The 20,137-nt window shown below is 62.7% G+C and overlaps 1 protein-coding gene across 1 annotated transcript in view; it reads left to right on the forward strand.

Annotated features, from left to right (window-relative positions):
- IL11RA (interleukin 11 receptor subunit alpha) overlaps positions 1 to 19,760 on the forward strand; it is a 23,346-nt gene extending 3,586 nt beyond the window's left edge. The window contains exons 2-13 of the mRNA XM_026039946.1: positions 14,668 to 14,767; positions 14,937 to 14,997; positions 15,135 to 15,304; positions 15,476 to 15,590; positions 16,674 to 16,706; positions 17,103 to 17,266; positions 17,384 to 17,547; positions 17,719 to 17,860; positions 18,079 to 18,174; positions 18,617 to 18,716; positions 19,274 to 19,356; positions 19,482 to 19,760. Of these exons, the coding sequence (XP_025895731.1) occupies positions 14,668 to 14,767; positions 14,937 to 14,997; positions 15,135 to 15,304; positions 15,476 to 15,590; positions 16,674 to 16,706; positions 17,103 to 17,266; positions 17,384 to 17,547; positions 17,719 to 17,860; positions 18,079 to 18,174; positions 18,617 to 18,716; positions 19,274 to 19,356; positions 19,482 to 19,498 (1,245 nt within the window). The 3' untranslated portion in view covers positions 19,499 to 19,760. The remainder of the gene's footprint in view (positions 1 to 14,667; positions 14,768 to 14,936; positions 14,998 to 15,134; positions 15,305 to 15,475; positions 15,591 to 16,673; positions 16,707 to 17,102; positions 17,267 to 17,383; positions 17,548 to 17,718; positions 17,861 to 18,078; positions 18,175 to 18,616; positions 18,717 to 19,273; positions 19,357 to 19,481) is intronic.
- Positions 19,761 to 20,137: the final 377 nt, after the last annotated feature.

A 20,137-nucleotide genomic window follows, 5' to 3' on the forward strand; every position in this document is an offset into this window, starting at 1 on the left:
TTCTCCTCTTTTCTCCTCTTTCTTTTCTCCTCTTTTCTCCTCTTTCTTTTCTCCTCTTTTCTCCTCTTTCTTTTCTCCTCTTTTCTCCTCTTTCTCTTTTCTCCTCTTTCTCTTTTCTCCTCTTTCTCTTTTCTCCTCTTTCTCTTTTCTCCTCTTTCTCTTTTCTCCTTTCTTTTGTTTTTTTTCCTTATCTGCTTTTCTGCTTTTTTGCTTTTTGCTTTTTTGCTTTTTTGCTTTTCAGCAACATAAGTCTCCAAAACTTGGCAAAAAAAAAATATTCCCTTGCTTTGTTGCATCTGGTCTTTGGAAAGTCTGCAAGAAGAGAGGCAAGAAGTTAAACTGATTTTTAAAACCTGATTCACCTCCATCCTAAAGGGATTCTGTGCTGTGGTCACATCTGACCAGCAGAACCTGGATCTCATCCATAAGGGATCAGTCACTACTAAAAAAGCTTATGAGGGATTTCAGAAGGATTTGCTGGGAGGGAATGAGTAGGAGAAAGACCCATCTGTGAATCTCCTGTTTGTACACATTTCCTGAAGATGCTTTTGGAGACTCCGGAGCTAGATGGGCCTTGGGTCAGGACTAGTGTGGCCTATGGCTTAACCATGTGGGTGGCTACAGCTGGAGGAAACCACGGGTAAGACTCAGCCTAGAGCAGTGCAAAGTGGTACCCGCTGGAAGCAGGGGTTGGAAATGCCATCGATTTGCTGGATTTTCAAATCAGGCACAACATGTAGGCATTGCTGAGGGCAGTTCAGTGAAGACATGTGTGCCCGGATGGTCAGGAATGCAAACAAGATGCCAGGGAGAGAGGAGATGGCACTGAGGCCATTTGGCCCTGTTATGGAAGTCAATCCAGCATCCCCAGGGGACTGCTCAGCTTTGGACCCTCCTCTCAATAAGGAGACAACAGAAATAGAAACAACCTAATAAAAATGATTATGGAGCCATAGAGATTTCCTTATAGGGAGAGGTGGAAAAGTTTAGGACTCCCTCATCTAATGAAATCCTTCTGGTGGAAAGAAGGTCGTTTGGGCATTTTCTATTTTGCCCTAACTCCTAAAGTGAAAACCTGGGGCACTGGCCTTGCTGAAAAGCTCCTGCTGGGAATGGGCCAAGGGAGAAAGGGGAGGCTGGAAGCGGCAAGGCGGCAGAGCTCCATGCCATGCTCTGCTGCAGCCCGGGATGTGGGGGGACCCCATGGTGGCTCAGTGATGTTTCTAGGAACGCAGCGAGCAGCAGCACGTGGTTGACGGGTGCAAGAACAAGCCCTGTCTCCAGCCCTCCAACACCCCTGGTTGCATCTGGCACGGGGAGAGCCCCTAGCAGAGATGGACCACGTTGCATCCTTGCGGGCAGGGTATGATAACCGGGCAGGCTGATTTGGGAGGGCAGCTTTGGGTCTGTGCCCCTGCGATGCATCCCTGTGCCAACCATCCAGGCTGGCAGAGCATCCCCTGTTCAGCCGTTTCCTTTGCTTTCCTGTGCCTGCACCGGCTTCTTCCTTTGGGACTGAAGTAGCGTTTGATCCCAGCCGGCCCCTTAGCTGAAGCTGGAGACAAGGATCTTACAAGTCCCTTTCCGATGAAGGTCTTGGTAGGGACATCAATGCCTTTTGCTTTTAACAGTGCCATGAAAGGCGTGATTCAGGCCTCTTTCCTGCAAAATTCGCTGGAAAAAAACAAAAGGCCTGGCGTGACGTGGAGCCGCCTCGCGGAGGGAAGCGACGAAGGGCTGTGCTGCAGCAGTGCCCGGCGCCCCTCGCGCCGGAGCGGCTGCAGCTCCCAGCAGCGCTGCAGAAGATGTCCCTGTGCAGATCCCCCAGGGCCGGGGCCGTGTCCTTGCTGTGCTTTGCGAAAGCCGCTGTCACGCACAGTGCCCCGGCTGGCTGGCACCTCCCAGCCCTCCCTGCAGAGCCGGGGCCGGCCCCGCATCCCTGGGGAAAAGTCCTTGGGAGCCTTTCTTTTGCTTTCCATGAGTTTTGCCCGAGGCCCCAGATCTTAGGAGGGGCTGATGGATGGGACGGGCTGTTGCTGCAGCCGTGTCTTGCCAGGGCCAGCACGCAACGCCGCGAGGTCCGGCGGGGCTTCGGTTTCTTGGCTCCCGGGAGGCCCTTCCCTTGCTCCACCCTGTCCCAGCTTTGATTTTATCATTCCATGGCCTGAGCGTGGTTGCCCCCAGGGATGCGTCCCCTTTTCCTCCCTATTCCATCATCGCCTTTCTCCTTGATGCTGTGCCCGGCGCTGTTCCCTCGCGCTGCTGGGGCACTGCCAGCGGCCCCGGCATCCCCTCACACCCAAGGGGCTCTTATCCTGCCCCGTTTCCCTTGCTCGGAAGCCTTGCAGTGCTGGGAGGCAGCAGGATACAGGTCCCTCCGAGCTACCCTGGGTGGTGGTCACTGGGCAGGCAACCACGCGCTCGATCCCTGCTCTGCCAAGCGCAGCGCCAGCCGGGTCGGCTCCGGAGGGGACGGTTTTCCTAAGCATCCTGTTGACGCAGCCCTTCAGCTCTGCTGCAAAAGCCCCGGCAGCAGCTCTGAGCAGTTTGCTCTGAATGGGCCCGGGGCAGCTCTCGCACGCCAGCACCTTGCTGAGGGTGGTTTTGCACTCTCAGCAGCTGGGGAAGAAGGTCCGGGACCTGAGTCTTGCTCCAGCTTGGATGGGGCCTTTGGAGCAACCCGTGGCGGTCGTGCTGTGATGGGCAGAGGACACGAGCAAGGCAAGGTTGGTGGGGAAGGTAATGCTTTTTATCTCCCCACTCCATGGGGCGTAGCTAGAAGAGGAAGACTGGGGCCATGCTGCCCCATGGGACGTGTCACCTTGGGGCAGCACTCATCAGACCTGGGGTTAGTGGGGAGCGAGCAGCAGGTTTCGATCCTGGCAGCGGTGCACAAAGGACTGGCCTCCAGAGCCCAGAAGTTTTTCTCAGGGCTTTTCCCTTCATTTCCCCCCCTCTATTGGCAAAGATCCCCCTTGACTCGTGCCGTATTTGAGCGAGAGCAGAAACTGCCTCCTTGGCAGCCCGGGCTCCACAGAGGGAGGCCGGCGCAGAGGCCAGGGGAGCGTTTCTGCGGGCGGCTCTATGAATTTCCCATTAGCGGCGGCCGCCGGGGAGGTTAACGCACCTCGTGTTTGCCGAGCCGCCGCATTTTTCCCCGTAATTGCGGAGCGTGGGCAGGCAGCTGGCGGGCGGCACCGGGGAGCCGGCGCGCGCACTCGGCCGCCGAGCGTTAACCACCTTCCCCGCGCGGAGAAGGAATGCTGACCTCACGGAGGAACCATCCGGACGGGAATTTTAAGAGCGCTCGGGGTTGGATGCGGACGGCGCCCACGGGGGGTTAAATGCAGCCGAGCGGCTCCGGTTCTGAGCAGGGCCGGGAGCGCCGGGCGCCGAGGGGACGTCCCCTCCGGCGGCAGCTCGGCCCTCGGCAGCGCCAGCTCTCGCCGCCGGCGCAGCTCGGGGAGGTTATGTGGGGCAACTGCTCTTTTTTGGCTGAAATAACAACAAAACAAAGCAGAAAACGGCAGCTTGGAGGAGGCCGGTGCAGCTTCTGCAGCGAGGCTGCACCCGGCGCCTCGCTTGTCTTGCGCTGTTCCCAGGCACTCCATTCTGGCATTTTCCAAATGAAGTGTTGTGATTTTTTTTTTTTTTATATAATTCTGCAGCCCAAGGTAATGTTTGGAAGCCAATTTTAGCTCGGCTTAATTCAAACCGTTTTAAAAAAGCAAAACCACTGAAAGCTAAACAAGACCTATCATTTAGAACAAAATGTTTTGGTTTTCGTTTTTCTCTTGGCATGAAAAGTCCAAGGTCTTTCTTTCTTTCGTCCTTTTTTTTTTTTCCATTTTCCTCTTGGCCCGTAACCAAAATCTTTCTCTGTGCTCCTTCCCAAGCCATGTGCAGATCCCCATGTGGCTCCAGCAGGAGGGACTGCCTGGATTGGGGCTTGCGGGGGGCTCGCAATGGGAAGCCCCCCATGCCGTGGGACTGGGAGCATCCCGACATCACCCATGGGTGCTTTTCCCCAGCTGCTCCGTGTCTGGCAAGGCCGGGGTGAGCCTTGGCACTGCCCGGCCCCCTTATTTATCCAGGTTTAAATTTAATCTGACCTTCCGCCGCCCAGGCTTGTGCAAACAGCAGCTGTCCCTGCATGAGGAGCTGCGTTTGCCTAAGGGGCAGCCGCGTTTTCCTCGGAGATGGAGCAGCCCGAGGGAGGGATGCTGCAAACCTGCTGGGGGGCTGCGCGCTCCTGCCCGGCCTCTCACGGCTGCTGCTGCATTTAGGCAGTCTTAGACCCAGAAATGAGCAGGACTGATCCCTGGCTCACCGAGCACCTGGATTTTGTTTATTTATTCATTAACCCCGCTCCGTAAGCGGATCACTGCATGCCACGGCATCGCTTCTGATAGTGGCAACGGGACAGAGCTGCTGGCCGAGGGGCAGCGGTGGCACCGTCCCCGTGGCACTGCAGCCAAAGGGCGAGGGTTAGCCCCTCGCCCAGGGTCTGCGGGACATTTCCAGCGCTGCCTTGGTGTCCGGCGCGTGCAGCAGGCGGGAGGACGGCAGGGAGGGAGGGGAGGAGGCCGTTGCCTCTGGCGCTTCCCTCCTAAGCGCTTGCCAAAAACACAGGCTGAAAAAGGATGGATAATGAATCCCAGCCTGGGGGCGGCGCTGGGGATGTTTCGGCTCTGGAGGTGTTTGCACGGGGGCATTTCGTAGCCAGGCGCCCCTGCATGTTCCTTCCCCTCTAGGCCATATGCAGGGGGGCAAACCTGGCTCTCGATCCGCCCCAGAGGACGGAGGAGGTTTGCAGAGAGGCGAGCGCTTGCAGTTTCTCCCCCTGTGAGAGCCTCCATCGCGTTCCACAGACCGCTGCCAGATGCTTTTTCCGCCAGCCGGGAGCGGAGCACGCGCCGTGGTGCTGCTGGCGGGGCGGGAGCGGCCGCCCTGCTCGGCGCGGGCCCTGGGGGGGCTGCACTGCTATTAAAGAGGTTAGAGGGAGGCCAGAGGGAGGCCAGGGGTTGCTGCCGCTTCCCCGGAGCGCACGAGGCCCCGGGGCTGGCGCGTTCCCATTCCCGCTCCCGTGGGAGCGTGGGCTCTGCCCTGCTGGCCTCGGCACGCTCCCAGCCTCCCACGCGCTGCACTCCGGCCTCCTCATCGGAGGGGAAGGAGGTGCCCAGGAGTGCCGGGATCCCTCCAAGTGCGGCAGGGCTGAGGGGCTCGGCTGCGTCTCATCCCCCCGCTCAATGCTCCGGGAGCCCTTCCTGCGGAGCAGGGGCTGGGAAGGGGGCAGGGAGCCAGCGGCGTCGCCGGGCGCCGGGGGGGACACGTCCCGTCCCGAGCGCCGCCGCCAGACGTGATTTCACCGCCGCGGGGAGGGAGCGCGGCCAGGGGACGGCCCCGCGCGCCGGCGGCGCCCGCAGCTTGCCGGGGGGTTAGTCACCGGGCCCGGGAATCGAATGGGAAGTGCAGGGAGGAAGGAGCGGATGCATGGATGGATGGACGGGGCAGGCTGGAGTTGCAGGGAAGCTGTATCTCTCTTTGGACCGGTTTGGGGAGGCATCCCGAGCAGACGGAGGTGCCGGCGGGTGCAGGAGGAGCTCGTGAAGGTGCTGGCTCCATCCCAGCTCAGGGAAGGCCGCCAGCGCCGCTGCTTCCTTCCCTCCTGCCCTTTGGGCTTGCCTGGAGCTCCGGCACAGCCGGGCTGCCCTGTGCAGCCCGAGGTCAAAGGCGGCACCTCTCCCTGCGCCTGGCACAGCCACAGGAGCCCTCCCAGCCCTGCATCCCGGGATCGCATCCAAGGGCACCTCTCCCCACGCCTGGCACAGCCACAGGAGCCCTCCCAGCCCTGCATCCCGGGATTGCATCCAAGGGCACCTCTCCCCACGCCTGGCATGGCCGCGGCAGCCCTCCCAGCCCTGCATCCCGGGATCTCATCCAAGGGCACCTCTCCCCACGCCTGGCACGGCCGCGGCAGCCCTCCCAGCCCTGCATCCCGGGATCGCATCCAAGGGCAGCAGAGCCACGCGCTCCGCCCTGCCCGCGCTGGGGCTGCTCGGCCTCCCTCTGGGATGCACGCAGCTCTAGGGATGTGCGGGTGCCCGGCTGCTGGTTAGCACCCCGTGGACGGCTGGGACACCCCGGGCTGCCGTCGAGGGCTGCAGAGAGGACGGGGGGACGTGGCTGCTGCCGCCAAAGGGGAGCCTGGATAGACCCCAGCCAGTTCCTGCGCTGCTCGCAAGCAGCGCGGCGCTCCGGCCGCGGTGCCGAGCATGCCGGGAGAGAGGGAATGCCTCGGAGACTCGTTCCGAAACAAGGCTGCCCTTTTATTCTCCTTTACGACTGCGTTTTAATATCCAGAGCCACCGCTCCCTCGCCGGGCCCCTGCCAGCAGCGCCTGCTCCGCGCCGGCCGAGGAAGCGCGGCCAAGCGCTGGGCCCCAGCGCGGGGGACGGGGGATTATTTTTCCCCCCTCGCTTTTAATATATGTTTTCTGTAGCTCTAATTGGCCGGGCCGGGGCGGCAGCCAAGGCAAACACACCTGAGGGACGCTTGCCTTGCAGAGCCCATCTGCTCCGCTCCCGCACGGCCCCTTCGCGGGCCGGGGGGCTGTTTCGGGGAAGGGGGGGGGGGTTTCCACACCAGCCCCTTCTGCACGGGAGGGAAGGCCGTGTGTGGATATGGGACCGGGCGGGCGGCTTTGGAGGTGCCGCTTGGAGCTCACACAGGCACAGGATGGTTGAGGTTGGAAGGGACCTCCAGAGATCATCTAGTCCAACTCCCCTGCTCCAGCGGGGCACCCAGAGCACGGGGCACAGGGCGGCATCCAGGCGGGTTTGGAGACCTCCAGAGATCTCCAGAGAGCTGAGGTGTCTCTCACGGCGCTGGGCGGATGCTGGGTGAGAGGGACATGGAGGCTGGAAGGACCATCCCAGCAGGTCACCGTTCACCTCCCGCCCTTGGGGCACTTGGAGACCGAGTCATCAGCCCACGATGGCCACGGTGGTGACGACCACCAGAGCGGCAGGGTCTGTGCTGAGCCACGCGGCCACCTACCCTGCGAGGGCAGCCCAGGGAGCGCTCGGGAAAACTGGGAAAAGCAGCCGGAGACGTTAATGGGCCGCGGTGTGCCAGGCCACCACAATGGCCTGCATTGAGAGCCAGGGCCAAGCCCGGCTGAGCTCGGGGTGTTTGTGTAGTGGGCTCATTCCCTGGGTGTTTGTGTAGTGGGCTCATTCCCTGGCTTGTTTGCTTTCCTGTGTGGGCTTTTTTGGCTTTTTTTCCGCACCCCTATAGTTGTTTGAGGAGCCCCCGTTGCTCTGGGTGCTCTGGGTGCCCACACGAGGGTCCCGGCAGCTCAGGTTGAGCTCCCTGGCCAGCACAGAGAGAAGGGGAAATAATGCGTGCATGAAGAGACGGGGGGATTAACACAGCCCCAGAGGGACCAGGGCTCCTCCATGTGCCCCGTGACTTGTCCTTCTGTCCTTGGCCTTGTGCATCCGCGCTGGGACCTTCTGGCAATGGGAACCGTAGTGCCAGCTTATAAAAAGCAGGGTGCAGCATCCTCAGTGGGAGCTGCTGCTTCCCTCGAGGGGATGCCAGGCAGGCTCTGTTCTCCCTCCACCCCGTGGGATGAGAGGAAAGGATTTTCCCTGCACATGGTTTTTTCTGGGAGCTGCAGCTGCTGATCGTGGCCGAGGGTGCTCGGTGTCTCAGGTCGAAGCTCGGGCTTTGCAGAGGGCAGAAGGAGCGTCCCACAAAGGATTTCAGAGCTCCCTTGGCCTCGAGTCAAAGCAGGCAGAAACGGGAACGTTTTGAAATTCTTTTGGATGAGGAAAATTCCACAGGCAGCCCCCCTCCGGAGAAAGTTTGGGATGGTTGAAATGTTTGGAGTGAGAGGCTGCTTGGTTTTGTTTACTCCGAACTATAACATTGCAAAAAAAAAATTTAAAAACAAAAAAAAAAAAAAAAAAAGGAAAGAAAAAAGAGACAATAGAAGCCTGTAAACAGAGCTGTCCCCAAGCGGGGACCGGAGCGTCTCTCCAAGAACGTCGAAGGAGATGTGTCAGCACGGTCAGAACTTTGCCCTGGTTTTCCCCCTGCTCGGATACACTCACACTTAATTTTTCAGGAGAACTTTCTTTTTTTCTTTTTTCTTTTTTTTTTTTTTTGCTTTTTTACAGCAGAAAATGATCCTGCTGGTGTTTTTCCAACCTTCTCAACTCCGGCTATGCAAAACCCCCCAGTTTCCTGGCTGTGTTTCGGAGCCCACCGGTTGTTGGCGGTGGCCGCTGCCTCTCACGCCTTCTAGTGTAACCCCCCGTGACGTGGCCGGGGTCCCGGGAGCCTCCGGGAGCAGGAGGACGTGTGGATGAAACCGGCTTGGCTGCCAAATGTGTCTGCGTCGGCAAAGGGGAGCAGCTGGAGGGAAGGGATGGGACCCTCTGGTGCTCCTGCCCAGTGGAGACGGTGCCCTTGGGCTGCCCCAGTGCGTCCGTGCTGGTGCTATCCCAGGTTTTGCTGGTCTTTGAGCGCTTCTTGTGGCTCCTCTGTGTGTGGAACTGGTGATGAGATGGGGTTGAACTGGGAGCAGAGGAGGGCGCTTGCTGCAGCCGGGTGTTCCCTCCACCTCCAGGTCCACCGGGTGCCTCAGGACCTGCTGCACCCCTGGCTGAGCCGGAGATGCCTCCCCTTAGCAAACGGCCGTGTCAGGGCTGCCCGTGGCTTGGAGAGGAGCAGCGCATTGCTCCTGCAATGCCTGGCCGCCCCTGCATCGGGTCCCAAAGCCAGGCAGAGGCACGGGCAGCTCCTGGGGCACCCCATTGCACCAGGCATGGCCCGGGATCTGCACCCATGCTCCCTCCCCTTGCAGGGACACCTGAGCTGCTACGGGCATGAAGTGTCAAAGCGCCTTCTTTTGGCACTGGTTCTCTATTTTGCTACTCAGGTGTCCGGTAAGAACGCCAGAAATTGTCCCCATCCCTGAAGGATTTTTGTTCTGCAGAAGCAGTGACAGCAAACTGCAGGCCGCAGGGTTATTTGTGCCCTTGCAATGAAATGCTACCAGCCCTTGAAGCACAGCTCGAGCGGCGGGCTGTTTGTTTTGGACCTGCCGCCCTGCAGTGTTTTGGCTGACCCGAGTGGCTCCGTGCTCCGGGGATGGAGCAGAGCCCACTTGCTCCCAGACACCGGAGAGCTCTAGAGCCTGGAGCACGGCCCTGCTCCCGGGGGAGGCTGCAGGCCCCGCTCCGGCCTGTGCTTTCCTCTGCACCCCTCTTGCCGGTGGGAGCAATGGGGAATGAGATGCACGTCGGGTTTCCATAGGCTGTGTAGGGTTCTCCCAACAACACGTGTCTTGTGGTGGAGCCCGGTACAGCGAGCCATGGGACATCCTTCCAGGCTTGCTGGGGACATTAAGGCACGCATTTCTGGAGCGATACTGTTGTTATCCGTCATGCCATATGCTCCCATGCCCCTCATCTCTCCACAGCAGCTCAGCGTCCCATTTCCAGGCTGCATCCCTGCAGGATGGGTTCCCTGCAGACCCCAGCTCTCTCTTGTTCCCCCTGCCCTCACACGGTTTGCCATCCCCTCCAGCTCTCCGCTGCAAGGATGCAGTGCAACACAGGCCGAAAACCCTCCACCGTCCAGAAGGAAAATGGATTTGGCCAAACCTAGACTGTGCACTGGGACAACTCATCCCTGGAGGGCTCCTCGCTTGCTGGGAGGGACGAGAGGGAGGAAAGCACCTGGGTGTGCTGGTGCTGTACACATAGGCGCTGATCCAAGCCCTGCTCCCTGTCGGAGCAGGGTCTGAAGCGTTAGGTTGGCTCCTTTATAGCGCAGGGCCAGTCCCACGGGCACTGGGAGCGGGAGGCAGCAGGGAGCCCATGCAGCCGGGAGCAGAAAAACATCCAAAATCTCAAACACGCCGGGGACAGGAAAACAGCTTCCCACCCTGCTGTAATCACAGGGTCACCCGCTCTGCGCAGGGAAGGGCCTGGCCGGTGCCACCCACGTCCATCGGCCTGCGGGAAAAAAAATAACGTTGCACGGGCAGCCGGCAGCTCAGCCGTGTCCTCCCCGGCCACCGGCACCGCAGGCCCTGCCGGCAGCCCCACACCGCCCCGTCCCTCTCCCTCGGGGTGGCAACGCCAGCCCCTATGGCCGCGGGGATTATTTTTAGGCCGGGGCGGCGGGCAGAGAAGGGCCTTTTCTGCCGGCGCGGGCCGGCGCGCTGCCAGCTGGCAGGGGCTGCCGGCCGCTGCTGGCTGCTAACAGAGCAGTTGCTGTTTGGCCCCGGCCGCCGCCTCGGGTTACAGGGGCCGGGCTGGGGCGCTCTGTGGGCGCCGTGAAGCGGGCGCCCGGCCCCTGGCGCCGGGCACCGGGCGGCGCGCGCGGGTGCGACGGGCCCCGGGTGCCGCGGGCTGCAGGTGTGCGTGGTGCAGGTGCGCACGAGCAGCGCAAGGTCGAGCGCACGGGGCTGCCCCGTTTCTGCTCCTCGTGCCGCTCCCGTTGCTGTTTGTCTGCTCTTTGTGCCTTGTCCCTGTCTCCCCTTAGGAGAAGGTTTCTCTGGAGCCGGAGGCTGCTGCCTTCCCACTCTGGAGAGCGTGTCCCCACTGGAGGGGTGTCTCCCATGCTTGCTTCTGAGTGCAGGTCCTGCCCTTGTGCTGAGCCTTGCCTGGCTGAACCTTGTCTTTGGATACCAGCAACAGCTTGGACATTTCATGGGGGGCTGGTGCATGGCCGGGCCTGGGGAGGCAAGTGCTGCAGGGATCCCCCACACCAGAGTCACGCTTGCACAAGCTCTACAACCCTTGGATGTGCTTAATGCAGTGTGCTGCATCCCAAGCTGTCCCGCTGTCCCTGAAGGAAAGGGAGCTCAGCTGGGGTTCTTCTTCCACCCTCCAAAAATCCCACAGAGGGAAGGAGAGGGAAGTTGCTGCTGCTTCCAAGTGCCGCCGCCCTTGGCAATGGGATGGGTTCCCAGAGCCAGCACCCTGTGGTCTGGGGGAGCCGTGCCAGGTGCAGGAGAGCAAGGGCCTGGCACGGTGGCACCTCGTGGGTCCATAGAGCTGTGTGCCATGAGGGGGTGCCATGAGAGGTTGCCCAGTGCAGAGTGGCTTGGAGCAGGTTGGCCGCTCCGGCGTGTGATGCCCAGAGCTGCCAAGCACTCTCATCATCCTGCTCTGTTTTGTTTTCGCTCCTCTCTGCTTTTTCCCACGTCTCCGTTGAGCAGCAGCTTGCAGTGAAGCACAGTGGAAGAAAGCGGCTGTCTGCGCCCAGCACCCAGTGCGATGGGAAGTTGGTTTCCCCCGGGAGCCTGCGCCAGGCCACCGCAGGGCACGGTGGTGGGGGGACCGTCACGCGCCGCATGGGTGTCACTGCTGCGTGCTGTGATTTGAGATGGGAGGAGAGCAGGGGACAATATTCAGCTCCCGTCATTGGGGTTTGGATGGTGCTGCCGTTCCTGCAGCTCCCTGCAGTCGGCCTCCAGGAAAAATAATGTTGCATGAGCTGAAATGTTGTGAAATGTAAGTGTGGGCGCCCCGTGCTCCCCCAGCAGCCCTTGCCCTTGCAAAGGGGATGGCTGGGAAGGGGCAAAGCAAGTGGCTCCGGGAGCTGGTGCTGCAAGGCGGGATGCAGGGGAGGGATGAGGAGCGGAATGCGCCGCGGGCAGCGCCCGTGCAGGGCCAAGCACCCTGTGCCAGATGGGTGTTGCACAAACTGCTCTCCTGGCTGCCAGCGCGGCCCGGAGCGAGCGCAGGGCGACCTGGGCGCCTTCCGGCTCTCCGGTGAGCGGAGTTGGGAAAATAACAGAGGGAGGGCCCTGCTGGGGCCGGCCCAGCCCTGTCCCCCACCACGGGCGCTGGAAACCTCCGCTGAACCTCCTAGCGCGATTTCCTTGTAGCTCTGGGGCCAGCGCCCGGCTGTCGGAGCGGCGGCAGCTCCCGCCTGCTCCTTGGGGGCCCGGGGCAGCCGTCCCCTGCCCGGCGCTGCCTCTGGGGGACACCGGATCTCCGGAGATGCCCCCAGGCCGGGCAGCTCCGGGATGAGGCGCATGGAGGTTACAGCACTGAGGCTGGGCAGGGATGGAGAGCAGCGACCTGGTAGTTTTGGTCACCCTGGCTGGGTCCAAGCTGTGCGGAGGGAGGTCCCGTCCCGCTGCGGTTCATCCCAGCACAAGCTGCAGCCCCGGGCTGGCCCCGCGGCCCCCGGGCAGGGGCTCGCAGGCGGCAGGCGCCTCCCGGGCCGTCCTTAGTGCGTGCGGAGGAAGAAAGCGCCTAATTGTTTCCTGCCGCGCCGCTCGGCTCCGGGCCGGGACGCGCCGTCCCCGGGATGTGTCACGGCTGCTGGGAGCACAGAGCGGAGCTTTCTCGGCCGCTCCTCCCAGGGAGCCGGCTGGCCGCTGCCCTCGCGTGTGTGTTTGCACCCGGCTTTCACCCTCGGGTTGGGAGCACCCAGCGCGGGGAGCCGGATGCTCCCGAACCGTGGCCGCCCATCCCGGCGCCCCTGGCCTCCTTCCACACCGTGGCCAAGAGTGACATCCCCAGGTCTTCCCCAGCCCGCCGCTCTTTCCCAGTGGGACAAGGCTGCGGCTGGGGACCAGGGTGGGCTCCTCCCCGGGCTTTTGCTTGTGGCCTTGGGGTGGGAAGGAAGGGGTTGCCCTGTTGCTCATCCCTGTGGCGATGCTGCCCAGGCACCAGTGGCTTTTGGCAGTGCTTCAAGCAGGTTGCTTTTGGAACCAGCTGCATGCCCGTGCACGATGCCGCAGTGCCCAAAATAACCTGCTCGAATGGGGCAATGTCTAGTCATGGTCCTGGCCTAAGGATGGGGGGTGCTCGGGGGTGTCCCTGACATGGGGTGCTGGTGGCACAAGGGTGCGGGGTGCTCCTTGGCTGCTCAGAGAGCAGTGGGGGAAAACAGGGGAGATCTCAATGGGTCTTGGGTCCATGTGCCCCATGTCCCTGATATCCCCAAAGAGCAGCAGCTCCGCTAGCACTGCTGAACAACCACCACACATTCACCCTCCATAGCCCACACTGGATAAAAATGAAACAAAACAACCCCAAATAAAACAAAAACAGGAAAAAAAAGGGCAATTGGGGGAGAAATTGTTTTATTTTGAAGTTCTACTGCCTTGTTCACACTAACAGTCTCCCTTTTTGCTCATCTCTCAGCACCGTGCCCTTAGCGCTGACCCACGTGGTGCTAGAAGTTATTTTTGGTTGCTGCTTTTAAGTGTACTTTAAAGCCTTTTATTCCATCCCCAAAATATTTTACTTCAAGGCGTAATATTCCCAGTTAATATCAGTTACCATCACAGTTTTGGCAGCGCTCTTCCCACTGCTGTTCCTTGGGAATGTTGCTGTGTGTGTGGTTTGGTAGGAAGAGCTTGTGACAGTCTAATGAAGTTATTTATGTCTGGGGCTCTCACCCGGCGCTGCCGGGTGTATTGGGGCGGGCCGAGGGCGCAGAGACGCCCGCGGTGGAGGCGCCCGCCGCTCGGCCGGGCCCTGGGCTGAGCCCTGTCACCCCGGGCCTGGCCTCGGCCCTGTCACAGCTTCAGCGACCGCAGCTGCTGCGGGGCACGTTTCCAGGGCCGGGATATTCCCCGCCGGCCGCCGCCACTGTCAGGGCCGGGGTGACTCAGCGGGAGGCAGATTCCTGCCCGCAGGGGTGAAACGCGGCCCTGAGCCAGGCCTTGAGCTGTGAGCAGGGAGCAGCAGCATGGGCAGCCGCTCAGGGCTCCTCAGGGGCAGCAATGGTGGGTTTTGGGGGCAAAAGAAATGATTTGGCTGCCTCTGCATCTCGCGGGGCCAGGCGATGCTGGCGGGGATGGCTGGGGCGATGCCTCCTGGCATGATCAAAGCAGCGCTGATCCCGCGAGGGATGCGGCAGCGCCGCTGGGGACAGGCCGAGCGAATCTGGCTCGGATGGACAGGGCGGTGCCGGCTGGGGCAGCTCGGGGCTGGCGCTGAGCGGGTGCTGCCCAGGAGCTCCCCATGCCTCAGCATCCCCCTCACTTCCTGGGAACTCCCCACACCTCAGCGTCCCCCTTGCATCTTGCCCAGACCCCCTGGTGATCCCCCCGTGGCAGAAGGGGATTCAGGACAGCTTTCTTTGGGTCTGCTCAATACCGGAGGTCCCCACAGTGCAGGCACCATGTAGGGGTTGACAAGACGGGGCTGCTCTTGGCCCCAGGGATGCTCCGGTTCATGGCCATGCACGGCGCAGGATGTGGGGCTGGAGTTGAGCCCAGCGCTGACCGTGTGTCTCCGTGTGTCACTTGGCCAGTGCTGGGCAGTGACACTGGCGGGGGCCAAGAGCACCCACGGTGGCCGCAGCTCTGCCCTGCGCGGCTCCTCCCCGGCCACAGCTATTTTGTCCTTGGCGTGTGGCACACCATGACCCGTGTCCCGCCGCCCTTGAGGTGACCCGTGTCCCGCCGCCCTTGAGCGTGGCTGGGCTGTGGGTGCCCCCATACCCCCCTGGGCTCGCACAGGCCCAGGGCCACCGTGTCTGCCCATGTTCGCCAGTCCCCAGTGCCAGCAGAGGAGGCAGGAGCCCTGCGCTCCAGCAGCACGGATGGCGTCTCCCGGAGCGTGGCAGGGGCTGCCACGCTTGCGGTGCCGCTGACGCCCTCCCTCTCTCCGTGTGCAGATGCGCAGTCGTGCCCGCGGCCTGGGCAGGGTGATGGTGTGCCTCGCCGCGGCCCTCGCCTCCGCCTGCCTCGCTGTGCCCGAGGGCTGGGGAGAGGAAGGTGAGCAGCAAACGGGCCCTGGGAAAGGGCAGCGGGGAGCAGAACCGGCACGTGCACAAGAAACATCCCCAAAACGTCACTGCGTGGCATCAGGCATCCCCATCAGGGACCAGTCCCTGCCGTGTCCTCGCAGCGTGGGGCTGACGGCGGTGCCCGCGTGTCCCCACAGGTGTGCAGTACGGCCAGCTGGGGACAGACGTGACCCTGCCGTGCGCCGGCGCCCGTCCCGGGTAGGTGCCTTTGGTCGGCGGGCTCCAATGAGCCGGTGATGCTGCGGAGCCCTGGGCAGCCGCATCCCGCTCCGGGGCCGTTCTCGGGGCCGCCCGGGCGCCCCGCTGCAGCCTCCCACCCTCTCTCTCCCCCGCAGCTCGCCGGTGCAGTGGCGGCGCGCCGGGGCGGCGGCGCTGCCGGCGGGCTCCGCGGTGCGGCACCACGGCGCCCTGCTGCTGCCGCGCGCCGGCCTCGCCGCCGCCGGCGCCTACAGCTGCCACGGCGAGGACGGCGCCCTGCTGCACGCCGTGGCCCTGCGCCTGGGCCGTGAGTAGCGGCTCACCCGGGGGGGACGGGCACGCGCGGCACCAGCCTCGGGCTGCGGGCAGGGGCTGGTCATGGGGGAACCTGTGCAGCCCCCCGGGTGTCCCTGAAAACCAGCTGTGGCCTGGGGCAGGGGGTGCCCTCAATAACGCTGCCTCCCTCCCCGGCCCCCAGACCTGCCCGGGGTGCCCTTTGTGTCCTGCAGAGCTTCCGACTATGAGAACTTCTCCTGCTCCTGGACCTCCAGCCTCGAGACCTTCCTCCCCACCAGATACATCACCACCTATAGGTGAGAACTGCGGCGGGGCTGGATGGGGTGAGCCCTGCCCTCCCGGCCAGAGAGAACCCAGTCCTACGGGATCCACAGCCCAGCTCTGCAGCGGGTCCCGTAGAGCTGTGCCCCAGCACCATGGCTGCACTTCAGCCCTTGCATCGAGGGTGTGGGGGGCATTTAAAGGGAGGCCCATGAGCAGCCTGAGAGGCCGTCACAGGCACCCTGCCTCCCCAGGGTCGGCTCTGCCAGCACCCGAAGCGGTGCAGATAAGCAGCGGGTCGTCTGCCAGCTGTCAAGCACGTCGGCGGGCTTGGGGATGAAAGGAGCCGGGGAAGCCTCCCTGCTTCTAATTACCGCGGCGGGCCAAATTACAGGCTTGCTTTGAAGGCAGCCGGAGCCCATAAAACGTGCAGAGCGGCGCTCTGAGCAGCGGCGCCTGCTCCAGGGCGCTCGCACTCGGGCGCCGGGCTCTCCTGGCCGCTGCCGGCCCCGCGCTGGTTCCGAGGGGACCCTGCTGCCGGTGCCAGGCCTGTGGACACGGGGAGCTGTGGGGCTGCTCGGTGCAGGGAGCTGGAGCCGTGCGGGGCTGGCGCTGGGAAGCAGCAGGGTTGTTTTGGAGCGCAGCGGAGTGGAGGGAGCGAACAAAGCCAGCTGCCGGCGAGTGGAAAATAACAGGAGGCCTCGGCAGCCCTCCCGGGCTGCTTTTGTTTGCAGCCTTCTGTTGCAGCGTGATGGAGCGGCCCGCGGGCCCCGGGACGGAGAGGGGAAACTGAGGCAGGGCAAGTGCCACGGGCTGGCTGGGCCAATGTCCCTGTCGAGATGCATGAACTGCTCCCCATCTCGCCAGCTCCCTGGGTGCCTGGCTGAGCCCACCCGACTCCTGTGCACTGGGGAGCACCCCTGGATGCCCTGTGGCTCCTGGCGTGCAAGTGCTCCAGCAAAATCCCGCTCCTGGTACTAGCTAGTGGGACCAGAGCAGCCCCCATGGCCAGGGTGCTGCAGGACCCCGTCCCCCATCCGGGTTATGGTGAGGTTGGTTTCACACTCTTCCCTGTCCCCCTTGGCTCACCACCTGCTCTACCATCTCTCCGTGGGCAGGAAGAAGTCGCTGACAGGAGAAGAGAAGCGGAGGTAGGACTGACCCCAGCCCTCGCCCCAGCCCCATGGCCCTGCCAGGGTCCTCAGTGGGGTCACCAAAGTCTGGGGATGGGGACCCCAGTGGGGGAACAAGCTGCTTAAGCCAAGGGGGAGTGGGGAGAAGAGATTCCCCCAGGGAAGGACCCTCCAGAGAGGCACTTTTGGGGGCTGGAATGAGGGTCCCTTTGGCCACGTTCAGAGGGAAGAGCTGGAGTATGGCGGGGTGGGGGGATCTGCTTTTGCCCTAGCATCACCCCAAGCTCTCCTGCAAGCAGGGAACCTGCCCCTGCCTGGGGCTTCCCCGCTTGGCACCTCCTGAGTGGTGCCAGGGAATTGCGGCAGAGCAGCTGGCACGGCGGGGCAGCCACCACCTTGTCATGCTGTCGGCAGGAACAGGAACGGGCCCGTGGGGCCGTGCCTGCAGGATCCAGCCCACGCCGGCACCTGCACCGTTCACAAGTCCGAGTTCTGGAGCTCCTACCGCATGAATGTCACCGAGGTGAACCCGCTGGGCTCCAGCTTTCGCCTCCTCGACATCACCATGCAGGCCATCAGTGAGTGCCCTCCGTGCTCTCCACGCCTGCAGGGCCACCAGCCCGGGCACCAGCGCCCTCCCGCAGGAGGAGATCCCGTCACAGCGTGACGGAGCCTCCGTGTCTTCTCCTGCACAGTCAAGCCAGACCCTCCAGAAGGCCTTGTGGTGGAGCCCGTGCCGCGGGCACCACGGCGGCTCCAGGTGAGCTGGAGGTACCCCGCGTCCTGGCCCAAGGAGCCCCACTTCCAGCTCAAGTTTCGGCTCCAGTACCGGCCGGTCATCCACCGCTCCTGGTCCGTGGTAAGCAGAGAGGACGCGAATGCAGAGCCACGTGGCAACAGGGAGCAGTGTAGGGTCTAGGCCTGGCTGGGGACACGTGACGGGGGCGAGCTGCCCTGGGGAGGTCACCCAGTCCTGGGGATGGCCGGAGGTGTCTCTGTGCGCCCAGCGGCTCCCCTCTGTGCCACGCAGGTGGAGACGGTGAACCTCTCCGAGGTGATCACAGATGCCTTCGCAGGGTTGGAGCACGTGGTCCAGGTCAGCGCCAAGGATTTCCTGGATGCAGGAAACTGGAGCGAGTGGAGCGCGGAGGTGCGGGCGACGCCAGTCAGAGGTGCGGGACAGGGCCTGTCTGCAGCCCTCGGCATCCTGCAGCTCTGCACCTTCCATCCCCACTGCCCCTCTCCAGCCCCTTCCCTCCAACATCTCTCCTTCCTCAAGTACCACCCAGGACAAACGCCAGCTCCTGAAGCCCTGTGACCATGCCCAGCTCTCAGGTCCACCGAAGCAGGGTGGCTGGTTTTCACTGGTATCCGCACTGTGCCTTTCCAGACCCTGCCACCGTGGTGAGTGAAGAAACCACTACAGACACCAGCCTGGAGAGCCTGGCTGAGGAGCCCTCGCAGGCTCCCAATCCTGAGCCCATCAGTGAGTAGACCCAGGAGCTCCTGGGCACAAGTGGGGACAGTCCATGCTTTGCTGACTTCCTGCACATGTCCATGGTTGAGAGCAGGAGAGGAAGGGTCCCATCTTCTGAGACCCCCATGCCTGCATCTTTCCATTTTGCTGTGCAAGCTGCAGAGGAGCAGGTCCTAGAGCCCCTAAGGATCTTCAGGGGACTTGACTAGGGAGGTTTCTGCATGGAGTTTGCAAGTTCTTGCTGCTCTTTTCTCTGGGCCATGGAGGGCGGTGGGTTGTGTGGATGTCCTGGGGTCCAGCAGCTCTGCAGGGTGGGTGCATACCCCAAAGGAGGACAGGGTCCACCCCAGCACCAGCCTGCCCAACTGCTCCGGGCTGCAGGGTCCCTGCAGGGTGCCAGGCTGTGGCACCCCTCGGCTGTGATGGGTCTGTCTCTGCCTGCGTGTCCTAGATCGCAGCGACCCCCTGGAGAAGACGGCCATCCTGGTCTCCCTCAGTATCTTTGCCTTCTTCATCCTGGCTACCATTCTGGTCATCACCATCCTCGTCTGGTAGGTTGTGGTTCAGTGCGAGGGACACTGTTGGACTCCACTGCTGAAGCTGCTCCAGGCAGAAACCAGGGAGAGGAAGCAGCATGGGGAGGCTTGGCCGCGTGTGCCACCCTGCTGAGGTCTTCCTGAGGGGCCCATGCCTGGTGGACCTTAATCTCTATCCCCCAAAAATACTGCCACTGGTAATGTGCCATCCAACTCCCCATGTCATATGCTCTGCAATCAGCACTAAGACCCCGTCATCTACCTTTTTCTGCCCAAATCCTGCCCTTGGTGCTGCCCCACTGGATTCGGTCCCGCTCTAACAAGTCTCCTGTCATCCAACCACTGCTGTGACCCTCCCTGCCAGCACTGTGGCTGTGCGGTCGGTCCCTGCCCTTGTCCCAGCCCGTCTGGAGCTCTCCCACTGGGCACAGCTGGATGGGATGTGCCGTGAGATCCCAGGGGATCCCAGGAGCCCCAGGGCTGGGGGATTCCGGGGATCCTGTGCAGGCAATGCTCTCCCTGTGCCCGGGGAGGGCTCCTTGGGCTTCTCAACCGCACTGCTCTGTCCCCAGGTTCCGAATGAGGAAACACAGCAAGGACGAGACCAAACCCCACAACTTCTTGGTTGCTGCCACCCGCTTGAAGGCTCTGCCGAGTGAGTGCCGAGCTGGGACTGCGGCCGCATGTGCGGGACAACTCCGTGTCCTGCCCCGCCAGGAAGGGCTGAGACGGGGCTGTCCCTGCTCTCACGCTGTCTGCCTCCTCTCCATCTCTCTGCAGAGGCTCAGATCCTGTAATGAGGCCTGGTCTCCCCCAGCTGAGCACCTGCTCACCCGCATACGGGACTCGACACCACTGTTGGCCCCAGCAGGGCTTCCCGCCGCCCGGAGCAGGGCCTGGCTTTGGACATTGCCTGCAGCCCAGCACCGTTGGGGCGCAGGATGGACCCCAGGGAGCGGGGCTGTGCTCTGAGGGCTGCCCGTGCTCCCGGGCACCGGCCGGACGCACCGTGGACTCAGCGTGGACAGTCCCCGTGGCTGGGCGCTGCGGTACAACACGGGGACGGGGCACCGAGCCAGCCCCGCTTCACTGCTCAGCGCTGCGTGGAAGGGGACTGTGGGCGCAGGGTGCCAGGGGTGCTGCTCTGTGGGCATCAGCACAGAGCAGAGCTGAGCCCTGCCCACCAGCCTGTCCCCTCGGTGCCCACTAGTCACCAGCAGACAGACGGGCTCCTCATCCCCCTGCCCCTGGCCAGGGCAGGACGGAGCAGTGATCCCAATAAAAGGGGTAGTGTTGGCGCTGCCTGGGCCAGACCTCTCTGCACATCATGCAGGAGCAGGGCAGAGGTGTGAGGTGCCAGGCAAGAGGAGAGATGGCAGCTTGGGGACACATGGCCCTTGCAGGGCACACGTGGCTGGTCAACAACCAGGGCACCT

The sequence above is a fragment of the Nothoprocta perdicaria genome, unplaced genomic scaffold (genome assembly GCF_003342845.1).
Source record: "Nothoprocta perdicaria isolate Ctin4 unplaced genomic scaffold, notPer1 scaffold_10, whole genome shotgun sequence".
Lineage (NCBI taxonomy): Eukaryota > Metazoa > Chordata > Aves > Tinamiformes > Tinamidae > Nothoprocta > Nothoprocta perdicaria.